The sequence below is a fragment of the Octodon degus genome, unplaced genomic scaffold, assembly GCF_000260255.1.
Source record: "Octodon degus isolate 3935 unplaced genomic scaffold, OctDeg1.0 scaffold00112, whole genome shotgun sequence".
Taxonomy (NCBI): Eukaryota; Metazoa; Chordata; class Mammalia; order Rodentia; family Octodontidae; genus Octodon; species Octodon degus.
The window spans coordinates 7,054,223-7,066,990 of record NW_004524688.1 but is presented as its reverse complement, the minus strand read 5'-3'; the positions used below and the strand labels follow the sequence as shown (position 1 = coordinate 7,066,990).

General features: G+C 55.1%; 1 protein-coding gene across 4 annotated transcripts in view; it reads left to right on the top strand.

Annotated features, from left to right (window-relative positions):
- Nucleotides 1–6,887: 6,887 nt before the first annotated feature.
- The window catches only part of Bahcc1 (BAH domain and coiled-coil containing 1), a 60,718-nt gene continuing 54,837 nt past the window's right edge, over nt 6,888–12,768 (top strand). For all 4 annotated transcript variants that reach the window (XM_023699252.1, XM_023699251.1, XM_023699250.1 and 1 more), the window contains exons 1-2: nt 6,888–7,052; nt 10,725–11,121. In XM_023699252.1, coding sequence (XP_023555020.1) covers nt 10,947–11,121 — 175 coding nt within the window. In that variant the 5' untranslated portion in view covers nt 6,888–7,052; nt 10,725–10,946. The remainder of the gene's footprint in view (nt 7,053–10,724; nt 11,122–12,768) is intronic.

The following is a 12,768-nucleotide window of genomic DNA, read 5'->3' as shown; positions in this document are numbered from 1 at the left end:
TGAGAACTTTGATGGGAAAAATGTATTTCTGGTCTACGTGTGTTAAAGGCCCAGCGCTCAAATTCCCACAGAAAGAAGGGGGAGGAGGCCCAGCAGGCACTGGGGACAGAAGTCCTAGAGGACAAAGGCATGGCCCACCACCTGAGACCTGGGTCTAGATGTTATGGGGAGCCCGGGAAACAGGACAGGAGTGTCCCTTGGCATAGCCTGTGTCTGTGCAGGAGGAACTGTCCAGGTGGATGAACAGCATCCTACACAGTGGGGCCCTCTGCTGGGACAGAGGTACTTGTTGTCTGGCTCAGGCTGGGGTTTTCAAAATGGGGAATCCTGGGGGCCCAAAGAAATCCAAGCATAAGCTGGTTTCAGGGACCAGCCATCTGGGGTGATGGTGAGGAGGGGCAGGGTGCTGCTTGACTAGATATCTGCTAGCTGTCTGGTACATCAGAATACCAGAGAGAAAGTAGGGTGGGGCTACCTCACCCTATACATTCTACTGGGGCCTTGCTGACTGGCTTCATCCGGGCCTTATACGAGAAGACCCTGAAACCTGGTCTGCCTCCCACTCTCAGGGCTCAGGAAGAGGCTGGGGCCTCCTCTAGCCCACGCACAGGTGTGAGACCAGAATGGGTAGGTCTGGGTGTGAAGGCCCTGAATAGCACAACTGGGCCGTGGTAGCCCTGCAGCCATTGTGTCTTCAGCGCTTCTCCGGCAGCTAGGCCTGGTAAAGCAGACAGTGGAGGCAGGCGTCCTTACAGCTTCACTCTGCTTTGGATAATGTGCCTGGAAGGACTATATAAACCGCCTCTGGTCAGGCTCTGCCCAGGCATTTGTCCCCAGCAGGGGATCTGCTTCCCTTCCATGCCTGGGCTCCAGTCATTGGGTCCTTCCTCCAGGCCATGATTGCTTGGTCCAGCTTTCAGTCTTGAAAATGGATCACTCCTAATTCAGTCAGATCCCCAAGCTATCTCCCCTCTACCTAGAAAACCTGTTCCTGCCCCTAAGCCACCTCTGCATTCAGCTAATAGGAGCCGGTGTCTGTGTGGGGAAGGAGCTCACCTGAATAGGCAGGTCACTAGCACTCCCACCCTCTGAGACTTCCAGGGAGCGCGGAGGAAGCGGAAGTGGATGTGTCCAGGAGGCTGGAGCATGACCGCCCTCCAGGGATGGAGGATGGGGGCAGGGCTGGGACCGTCCTCCTTAGCCTGGGGGTCCTGCATCTTCCCATCTTCCAGATTCCTGTAGTACTTGTAACAATCATATTGTCAGTAATAAAAAGTCAGGGAGAAGCCAGGCCATGGACGCTTCTGCCCTTTATGAAAATCACTTTAATTTAACCCAGATGGGTCTCCACACTGATAACCTCATACAACGAGCACCCTAAATTATACTTTCCCTGTGAACACACTGGGTTATATTTAGCCACAAATTACAACTCTGTGTTTAACAAGTAGCTTCCCTGCACAGGGAGGGGGGATGGGCAGCTTCCTGACCGGGTTGGACGAAATCAGAAACAAGAGAAGTTAAGCCTTCCTCTGAGGAGGCTGCTGGGAAAATTTTTTTTTTTCTTTTTTCTTTTGGCAGAACGGGGGATTGTACTCAGATCCTTGTGTTTGCCAATCAAGCGCTTATCCTACTAAGCCATCTCTCCGGCCCCTTGCTGGGAAAATTGTTTATTTGACTTTAAGAGTCTCTGGGCTGCTCCACTTGCTTTTTAAAACTTTCAACCAGGTCCTGTGGTCTGTTTTGGGGACCATCTCTGACTGGTGGTTACAACCTGGGCCTCACCCTAGGGCTCCAAGGGGGGATCGGCCTAGCTACCTTCCTGTTTTATGTTCAGAGGTGGGCCTGTCCTGGGAATGAGCAGCCTCCAGGATGTGACCTACAAATGAATCTCTTCAAGGCCGAGCTCCAGGCAACCCTTCCTTCTCAGTCAATCCTCCCTCCACTCCTGCTTTCTGCCCCTTACCTTGGGTCTCAGCTGGGAGGGAGCAGGCACTGAAGGTGGGAGCTGAGACACACACTTCCATACAGTAGCCCTTTTTCCTGTCACCTTACCTCTGGACTCAGATCAAGTAATAAAAGGGGCTATCCCTACAGGCTTCTCTTTGGGACTGGGACACACACTCTCCTCACCCAAAGAGGCCTGGCTGAAAATAGCATAAGGCCCAATGACAGGAAACTGGCAAAAAGTCCTCCTAGTGCCCCATACTCCATGGGGGAGCTTTGCATGTCTTAAGAGCTTCCCAGTCTTCCCCAGAAGGGCTCCCAGGAGTTAAGTGCAAGAAAGGAGAGTTGGGCTTTGCTTCAAAACTCTGACCTTCCCCCTACCCACTGATGACAGACCTTTCAGAGTTTTCAGTAACAGCTGGCGATGGCATTCATGCTAGCACTGTCACTATGAGGTACAGCCAAAGGCTCTGACTGAAAGAACCTGCCAGTGGTAGTCCAGAACCTCCTTCAGGTGATGGGGTGGGAGTACTCAGGACTCTACTTCTCTAATCAGGGAGTTTCTTGGAAACAGCATGGTTTATCCCTACCCAACCCCTTGTTTGAGAGAAGTGACAATTCCTTAATTGCCTGAGCTGTCCTGATTTGGGGTGGGGAAGGGTTGTCCTACCATTGAGGGTGGGTTCAGGGTACTATGGAGCTTCTTAAACCCTCCTCCTACCCTAGCCCACTCCTTCAGTCCTGTCCCACCTAAGCCTTGGTCCGGTCAGTTATCTTGTCTTGTTTCCATGCTGACCAAGCACAAATCAGGGTCTGGGGTCCCCAGAGTATTCCCACCCACCCCTCCAGAGCAAGCTTCAGGCCTGGCCACTGGACCTGTCTCTGTTGGGAAGAATTAAGAGTCAATTTTTGTCATCAAGAAATTGTTTCTAATTTGCCCTTTGACTAATGGCCCAGGGAACAATGGAGAGACACCCAACACACAATTACCCAGCAGTGCTGCTCGCTTGCTCTCTGGCCCGAGCAGACATTTATTTGGAGCAGGGACTAATTCAAAATTTTATATAACATGCCTAACACCCTCACCCCATATTAAAAAATGATTATTTTGGCCGGTGAGACCACAGTCATTTGGGAGCTGGGAGATTTAATCTACTGGCAGTCTAAAGGAGTGGGGAGGGGTGGAAGAAAGCTGGAGGGTTTCCAGGGTGGCAGGTCTTGGGGTTTGTTGGGGTGACAGTGGCCACTGTGGCCAGGAGAGCACTTTTAGGGAGTGCTTCTGCACAGGGCCCCTGTGTTAGTATATGATTCAGAAGTGTCTTACACATATGTGCTTGTGGCCAAGTGATGTGTCATGTGAGATTCACCCGTGTATATGTTATGGATTTACGTGTGTACACACATTGCTGATGGGTAAGCACATGTAAATGCATACAGGTAAGCAGAGCACAAACAGCTGTGCACAAATGTTCACATATGCGCAACTGCGTGAAGAGCATGTGTGAGTGGCCATGCCCAGGTGTCAGGGCACAGCTATGGGTGGCAGCCACTTATCGTCACCCAGGCTGACGGGAACCCTGAATGGTGCTTGCCACGCCTGTAGAAATTGCCAGAGCCTCTGCTGGAGAGAAATGGGGCTGGAGGTCAAGGACGCTCCTTCAAGGGGTTCAGGCTGCTGAATGTGTGGGCTGGGGAGTGGGCATCTGAGGCTTATCCCACTGAGAACCCATCCTTTGTAAAACTTCAGCTGACTGCAAATAACTGAATATTACAGGATCAAGTATAGAATTCATTATACTTTCTCTTCTTTCTATGCTTGAATCTGCAGAGCCCCACACCATGCCCCTCTAAATTAAAAACATTTGTTAGTTCAGGACAGAAAGAAAGATCAAGAAAGAAAGTAGGGAGGTTTCCTCCTTGTGGATGCTAAGTAACCCAACCAACACACTTGGGCCTTCCAGGCTGGGAGGCAGTCTTGTGAGGGGAACACGGTAGCTTATTTAGGTCCTGGGGAGGGCCAGCACAGGCACTGGGTGGCTGCCAGTCCCTCACCGCATCCAGCAGGCCCCCATGGCAGTTATTTGCTGTAACAACTGTTCTGAAACAGTACTGAGAAAGAGGTGGGGGGAACCCACTAGACTTGTTCTAAGTGAAGGAACAGAAGAGCAGCCGCTGAGAGATGGGGGCGGGGAGCGGTTGAGCGGTTGTGTGTGGCCAAGGCACTGAGAGGTGTCTGGGGCCTCTCCCAGAGACAAGGGACAGCACTTGTGGGTTCTGAAACCAGCTCTCATCCCCTAAAGTAGGAATCCAAGCCGTCAAAAGGATCCAAAGCCAGTTTAGAGTGAAGGGGGGGGGGGAATCCTGCATTTGTCCAACTGGGCCTGGAACGCATGGTTGTGTCCCTCAGCCGGATTCCTGGATCATCTACTATGCTTGGGGGTCAGCTTGCTTTTGGAGACCTAGGTCTTTACTGCTGGACCTTCTGGGGGAGCAAGGGGCTCTGTTAGATCTATAACTTTCTTTATATATATTTTTCTCATTTATATATATAGGACATATATATATGCTTTTTTACTTATAGTGGGGGGTCTACAAATTAATGGAGGGAAAAAGATTTCTGGAGCCGAAAACAAGCTCAATGGAGAGAGCTACGGGGCACTCAGCTTTGAAACAAGCAAAGGAAATGCACTCTCTGCAAGGGGCGCCCAGGGCACGCCAAGATACTGATTGGGTGGGAGCTTCCAACCCGCACCTGACCCTCCGGCCTGCTTGGACCACAAATCCCCGCCCGAGGAGCAGTTTCTCTCCAGCCGGGGTGGTCTCCTTGATGTGCGTGGGAAGCGGGAGGCCTCCGAGTGAGCCCGCCGGGCTAGAGCTCAATCGATCCGGCTCCTCCGACACTCGCTGGGACCACGGCTCCGGGTTCATACTCCCAAGGCCACCACGAGCCTGGTGGTCCGCGCCCCTTACCCCGCGCCTGCGCCGCCCTCTGGGCCCGCACCCAAGGACCTAACTCAATTGCCCCGGCCTAATGAATAGCCGCACGCTAATCGGATCTCCGGGAGACTCTCTGGGATTTACGCATCGTGCCCGGGGCCAAGCGGCTACAGCGCAGTGCTGCTTAGGGCGGCGGCGGGGAACGGCCACGAGCCTGGGCCGCTGGGGTCCTGAGTACCAGCATCGCTGAGCCAAATCCCAAGACCGCCGAGCCGCACTCCGCGCCTAGTCCTGCGCCCCCGGCCCGGCCCGCCCGCGAAGCCCGACTTACCTGGAGCTCTTCCCGGCCGCGCCGCCCAAAGCGAGCGCGGAACTAGGCCTGGTCCCCCGCGGGTGGGAAATCCCGGAGTCCCGGCCCTCTGCCCCCATCCCAGGTCACCGCAGCCCGCGGGGGGCGAGGCCGGTCAGAATGTCTGCCTGCTTCCCTTCCCTCAGTGGATTCCTTTGATCTTCCGGCTCTCCTCGGTACCTCGGCTCCCGGGCAGCCCGGGTCGGCCCGCGGGGATCCTGGAAACGGTCCCCAGCTTATCTCCTTTCATCAAGCGGCCTTGGGCCGCCTTGAAACCGCGGAGGCAGTAATTGCTTTTTTCAGGGGGCCCAGTGCGGACTGGACAACAGCCAATCAGCGCCTTGTTTACACTCAGTGATTGACAGCCTGCTGGCAGAGTGCCAACCAATTGCAGCGGTCCCGCAAAAGCGGGCGGGGGAGGGGAGGCGGAGACTGAAAGGAAACAACAGGCTTAGAGTTAACCCCTTCGGATCCTCGCCGGAAGCAGGCGAAAAGAAAATCTAATGTGTGTGAAAGCGTTGGTTGGCACGTACTTTAAACATCCTTTTTTTTTTTTTTTTTTTTCACGCGGAGAAAGGAGTAAAAAATGATGTCGCTAAGACATCACCTCGGCTCCCCGAGAATAAATACCATTTGGATAGGAAATCAAATTCTAACCAAGATATTTGCTTGCAGAACATTTTTTAAGTGCTTTGATTCTGGTTACGGTGAAGAAAATTGTTCTCCGACTGATTCCAAATGTAGTAAGAACGTAGTGGTTATGCAGGAGAGTGGCTCTGAGAAAAGTTGTGCCCTATTCTTAAATCAGGTCAGCCTGCCCCAAAATTATCAAGTGAAAAAGTATTTTTGAAACCTAGAACGGATAGAAACATCATCCTTGTCTTATCAACAAACCCTCGATTTTCTTTTCGATTGTGGCTCTGTTGCAAAGCCCCTCAGAAGGAGATAAAATTGAGGGCCTGTAGCTAGAAGCGAGGAAAAAAGACTCATCTCATGAGTCTTGAGACAGGAGGATAGGGCCGGATTCGCCGTTCTGAAGCTCGTACGTCAGTGCATCCAACACATGAGAGGACACACATTCCTGGGTTCCGGCCCGAGCGAGCGGAGTACCCAAGGAGGTCTCTGGGTTTAGAGGTCGAGCTTATCGTAGCCCATGTTCTGCCACCTGCCAGGCAGATGCCAGGTATCCCAAAAGGCCTCTGCTCTTAGGGGTGTTGCTGTTTCTTCTCCGGGCATTCTGAGCACCAGAAGGCAAACGCTAGACTTTTAGGAGCTAGAAAAAAAAAGAAAGGAAAGAAGAAAGAGAAAGAAAGATCTTTCCCTGAGCTTGGACACGCGTTCTCACTCGCCCCAGCTTCCTCTCCCGCCCAGCGCCAACAGATTCCCATTCAGCAGCAATGATCTGCGCAGAGGAGCTGCGCAGTCGCGGGGCTTGAATTAGGCGCCATCCGGCTCGGTAGTAGCCCTGCTGCTCCCTGATTGGCAGGTCCCTGGCCCGGCGCCAGCCTATTGGGAGGCCTGTTTACGCCAAATGAGTGGCACGAGCTCCCGTCCGTGGAGGGACGCGCGGCCAATCAGCGCGAGGGCTGCTCGGGGGTGAGTGGCACGAGCTTATTAGTATGCAGGGCCTGTGGCTCGCCGCGCCGGGCTGCAGGCTTGAGAGCCGCTCTGGATGGGCTCGCTAGAGTCGTTGTTGTGGAAGCGGTGCATTTACAGTGCAACAGTCAGCACATTGAAAATACCAATAGGAATACAAAACAAAGTCACATTTACTGATTTAATTGTATTGCATTCAATTGTATCCAGGAAACAGCCTCCAGTAAGTAACTGAAATTGCTTTCATTTTTTGTATTTTTATTATTTTATTTATTTTGGCTTTGGGGATTTACATTTTTTAGCAAGAAATTCAGGATTGTGGTGTTAAGAAATAATGTATCTTCCCTTTTGAAAATCCGTTATAATGTCGAGAAGGCTTTTTTGAAAAAAAAAAAAAAGATGGAATATATGAGTGTGATTTTTTTTTTCTCTGAAAGAATCCTATCGATCGGTTTAAAATTCCCCCCGTAATGCGTCCTTGCTTTGCTCTGAGCGCTTGTTGTCTCGATCGACACCCAGCATTAAAAATAAATAATCGAGACAGGACGGGGGCTGCCGGACAGCGTCCAGCGGGAGCTCCGCGCGTGGCTCTGGTGGACAGTCAGCGAGCGCCCAGCTCTAGAGTAACCACGAGCGAATCCCGATTACTTGCTCCCCCCATCCCGGTCCCCTCCCCCGAGCAGACCTGAATGGGCACCGCCCGGTTGTTCCGCCGCACAGAAAACCGGCCGGCTCTGGGCGGCCACGGCTGCTGCCCAAAGGGACTTTCCTGGTCACGGCGAGGGGCCGAAGAGGGGAGGAAGGGGCAAGGATTTTGGATTCCCCTTCCCAGCACTTTGTTCAATTCTGAATCTTTCAGAGAATATTCTTTTCTGGAACAGTAGGGGTGGAGGAATAGGGCCAAAGGCGCAGGGCGTCTTCACCGCGCGTGTTCCGGGCAGCTAGCGTGGCGAGGTCCGCGGGCGGTGCGTCCCCAGGCTCCCGGACGCCGGCTCGCGCTCCTGTCGGTCGGGGGAGGGGCGGGCGCGGCCGTTTCGCAGGGAGCGGGTTGTGCAGCCGCGCCAGAACCACCCGCTGCCGGTGCGCGCCTGGCCTGTTGGCCTGCTGAGGTCCCGGCGCGCCAGAGACTGCGCTGGAGGGAAACAGGGGGACTGGGGTCCTGGCCCCCAGAGGGCCACAAAAGCGTAGGGAGGTTTTAGGTGGAAAAGTTGAAAATGCAAACCTGTATAAGCCGGGGGTCCCAGGGCGCTGAAAGAGGGGAACGGCGGCGTCGGGGGTCACGCCCTACCACCTTGGGGAGGGATGCAAGGTTCGCTTCTTTCCAGTAGCCGGCGATTTTCTGGCCTGCGCGGGGTCCACTGCCCGCCACCGCTTTCACTGTGTTTATCCTTTGGTTCAGCTCTATTTTCGGGTTCCCCTCGGCGGCCTGTCCCAGGGCTTGGGAGAGGGTGAGCTCAGAGCTCCGGAACGCGGCGGGTGGCGGCGCCGCAGCTCCCGGCCTCGGGACTGATTCGCAGCCTTCCTTGGCCGCGCTGGCCGCTGGCTGCCTGGCGGCTGGGGCTCTCGCGGGTAGGCGGGACTCGCGGCTCGGCGACTCCCAGCAGCGGAGAGCACAAAGAAGAGCCCTCGCCAGTCCGGTAGGAATCTGCGGCAGCACACACTAGGGACTTAATCCAGCCCTTTTGTGTAAGAAGTCGAGCAAGTCGGTCGGAAAGGGGCAATTGAGTTAGCGATCCGCCCGGGGTCCAGTGCCCGCCACCGCAGGAGGTGGAAGAATGAAGTTGCTGCTTGGTCCAAGAGCCCGCGTCTCGAGAATCTCGAACAGCCCGCGCTTTCTCGACAGTTTCGAAATTTCTTAGTGGAAAGAAGGGGGGGAAGCACCCGCAAAACAAAGGCAGAGCACACAGGACTCCCCCGAGGCCGCCGGGAAGCCTCGCAGCCTCTACCCCTCTCGGGCCCTCGGCGCCTTTGAAGCAGCAGGCTCCTGACCTCCCTCCCCTTCCTGCTTTCCCTTTGTCCTGCCCGGCGCCCTCTACGACTTAGGAGGCGCCGGCCGGCCGGGGCGCGCAAGCCCCTCGTCCGGCCCCGCAGGCCTTCCTCTGACCCCAGCGCGAGCAGCCCCCTGGGCCTGCTGCTCCCGACCCTTGCGGCCTGGCTCGAAAGCCTGCGCAGCGGTGAGCCGAGTTGTTTGTTGGACCGGGGGAAGAGTGAATACCCTGAGGGAAGGGAGCCCCATACCCCTTTGTATGCAGTTTTGAGACAAAGAGAACTCTTTGTGTAGTCCCGTTTATTTACAATGCAAAAGCTCCCCGAATAAATATTAAAAAAGCTTATCAACTGAACAAATATGTATTCACTTAATACATTGTTTTCGGTTATAGATTAAATCAGACACAAAATAGTCTGCAAATAAGATGCTGTAGAACCCAGAGCATAAAATATAGCAATTTAAAATGGTATTTACAAAATAGAAAACATCTTAATCGCTTTGTTTTCACGGTGGGTCGGCTAAAGAAAACCACCACGAGGCTTTCTGCAAAGTTCACAATTAATAAAATCGCGCCTATTAAGCTTCCTTATGTTGGAGGTGATACCGAACATTAAAACAATGCATGTTTAGGAAATAAGGAGGAATGTGTAGAATGACAACGGGCAAGAATCTTTGGTGGCACGTGCATAGTTGTTCCCTTAAGCTCTTGCTTGGGTCCAGTTTGAAATTGTCCTCGATTTTTCCTGGAAGTGGACTCTTAGGTGGGTAAGGATGGAAGAGAATGGAAATGAGGGTCATTTTTAGGCAGACCTGTGAGGGGGTGGAATGAATGAAGGTCATGGATCTGCTGGGAGGTGGGCAGGAGTTAAGGCTCCGTTGGGCCCGGCCAGTCCTCCTGAGCTGCAAGGCCGAGCAGTAGCCGCAGATCCCGCATCCCTGGCTGATTGGTCATGCGGAGACCGGGCAATCTTGGGCAGACACTGAATGGAGAGATGTCGAGGGTGATTTGGGAGGCTGAGAGAGAACAATTTCTCACTCTCAAAGACCCCAGTCTGCAGAGGAAGAGCTTGGGCAAATCTGATGGGGGGGTGGGGTGATTGTTGTCTCTTCGCGAAGCTCCGGGCTTAGGGACAGCGGGCCAGGCACTGCGGCGTGGCGGCCCAGGTGATGCTGGTGGCGGTCGTGGGGCACCTTGGAGCCGGCTCAGGGTCCTGCCACAGTGCTAGCGGGCGGAGGCTGATCCCATTGGGACCGTGGGGTGAGGGGGCTACAGATTCTAAAGAATGGGCTGAAAAGACGCATGGGGGGATGGGAGAGGGTAGAAAAGGAAGGTTATAAAAAAACTCTTGAGTTACAATCAATAAAATTACTCGCTTAATTAGCATGGTTATTCGGTTAAACGGAATGCAGTAAAAGCTGGACCTCGGAATGACGGGAGAGGAAAAAAAAGAGCGTGGACCCCAGGCCTTTTCCTCCGAGACACCTTTGGGCAGCGGGGGAGGGGAAAGGGTGTGCGAGTGTGTGTGTGTGTGTGTGTGCGCGCGCGAGTGTGCGTGATGGCTTCGCAGATTTGGGTTTTTATCACCCAGCGGAGCCAGCAGCCTCTTCGACACGTCGCCCTTAGTGTAGGGACCCGCGGGGACGTGAGGGGAAATCGGCGTGTAGCGTGGACGGGTCACCTCTTACTCCTCCAGGCCGAACGTAGCCGGGACGGTGCGTGTGCACGCGGGGACCTGGGTGCAGGGCGGCCCGGGTGGCCCAGCGCGCGCGTGTGCGGCAAGGAGACGCACCGAGCGCTCCAGGCCCTGGCCCGGGCTCCGGCCCGAGGGCGGGGAAGCGGGGGGAGGGGGGGCGCTGGGCCAGCCGAGCCCCCAGTCAACGAGTGTTTTCTGCTTGCTTCCGCAGACTATGGACGTGCACGGCGGCCGCCGGCTTGGCGCTCGGCCGCCCGCCGAGAAGCCCAGTCCGCCAGCGTGCTGACGGGCACGCCGCCCCTGCAGCCAGTGACCCCGGACACCGCCTCCTCCGCACCGCCCGCGCGCCACCCGCGCGTCCAGTTGCCCCCGGGCCCCGGCCACGCTGCTCCCAGGAGGCGGCGGCTGGCCGGGGCCGGGACCCGGACCGGGCATGGATGGCCGCGACTTTGCACCGCCGCCGCATCTCCTGTCGGAGCGCGGGAGCCTGGGCCACCGCGGCGCTGCGGCCGCGCGCCTCGCCCCGGCTGGTCCCACCGCCCAGCCTTCCGCGCACTTCCAGCCGGGGAAATACTTTCCATCGCCGCTGCCCATGGCTTCGCACACAGGTCAGTGCCCATGCTCGGCGGGTGCGGGACCGGAGGCCCACTTTGCAGTGAGGACGTTCAGTGAGGATGTTTGATAGTCGGACCGGCGCCCGCTTCTCGGCTCCCGGGAGCAGTTCTCAAGCTTTGGTTTCATTTCCCTGCCAGGCGCGAAGAGGGCTTCGCTCCCTGCCAGCCCCGGAGCCTCATCGTAGTAGTGGTTTACAGAGGCCTTTCCTGGGGGGTCTCTCGCGGGTCTCAGGCAGCTCTGCCGCTGGTTAAAAATAAAACCTTCCGTTTCTGGCCACCCACCCTCGCCTACTCCGGCAGAACTAAATTCCAAGAGAAGCTTTATCTTTTGCGCTCTCCATTCACCTCCTTAGGATGCTGAGGGGCTAGGACGAGGAAGCACTGTCCACGGGAAGGAAAGGGCTGTGTGGCTGGGGGAGGGGGCCGGCGCCCTGAGCACAGCAGATTAGGGCGGTGTGCACGGGGCAAGCGCTGATGGGGACTGCTGGTGTAAGAGGAGCAAATCCTGTTTCTATATAAAGCCTTGAAGTGTCAGGGCGAGAATGGGTTTGCAGGGGATGCGTTAGCTTTAACAAGTGCCTCTGGTATCTTGCTAAAGCCGGACAAAGCTGGCCAGAGTGCGGCCAGCAAGCAGCCCGCACCTAGGGAGGGCAGCGCTGAGCCGCGCTCCGGATTTCGGTGCAGGCGAGTGCGCCGGTGAGTGTGTTCCGAGAGGAGACAGCCTGGGGTGGCCCGCGGCGCCAAGCCTGCCGACTCCTCCGTGCACCTTCCAACCCAAAGGGTCCGTCTTTGGCAGAGCCCACTCAGGCCTCGCGCATTTAGGGCATTGGTCCTGGCGTTGGGGGGAAAGGGGCCACCTCTGCATTCCTCTCCCAGTAGGACTTTGGGGAAGCACCAGAGGCTGTGCGCATGGGACCTACTGGCCACTCCACAGATCGGCTTGATTTTGTTTAGTTTGTTATAAACATCAGAAATGTTTGCAGCTTTTTTTTTTATATTTGGCAGTAACAGTTATTATTGCTAGCTTGATGAACTGTGAATACTAATAAAATTATATCTGCTTTAATGGGATTACAATTAGTGTGTGGATTAAAACGGATGGCACTGACTAGGCTAGAAAGAAAACGATAGAAGGGAAGGCAGTCAAAAAGAAAAACATGTATTTCCTTTTTTAAAAAAAATCCAAAGTTGCCTAATTACTAAGGGGCTACCAGCATGTACAGCTCAAGGGCCTTCCACTCTCACGTGGTCTGGGGCTCCCCAGGCTCCCTGCCGGTCAGCTCCACTCTGCTGCTTCTTTTCCAGCTGGAGCCTCCAGCCAGACTGCCCTGTTCTCTCCACTGCTTTCTTCTTTCTCTCCTTTTCTTTTTCTCCAGATTTATAACTGGAGAGAGAGAAAGTACTTGCCTGAGCAATCGGTGATTTAAAAATATCTCTTCCGTTGTCTCTGCGGTTATTAAGTGTGTCTTTCCACCCTTGCGATGAGATGCTGCCCACCTAGAGCAGGCCCCACTGGGCTGTGAGGGAGGGGGTTATGGTGGTTGCAGGGGACAGCTCCCCAGCTTCCTAGCCAGCCCCTGCTTCTGACTGCAGTTCTTTGGACCCCTGGGGGGGGGTGGGGAGACCCAGCCTTCAGGCAGG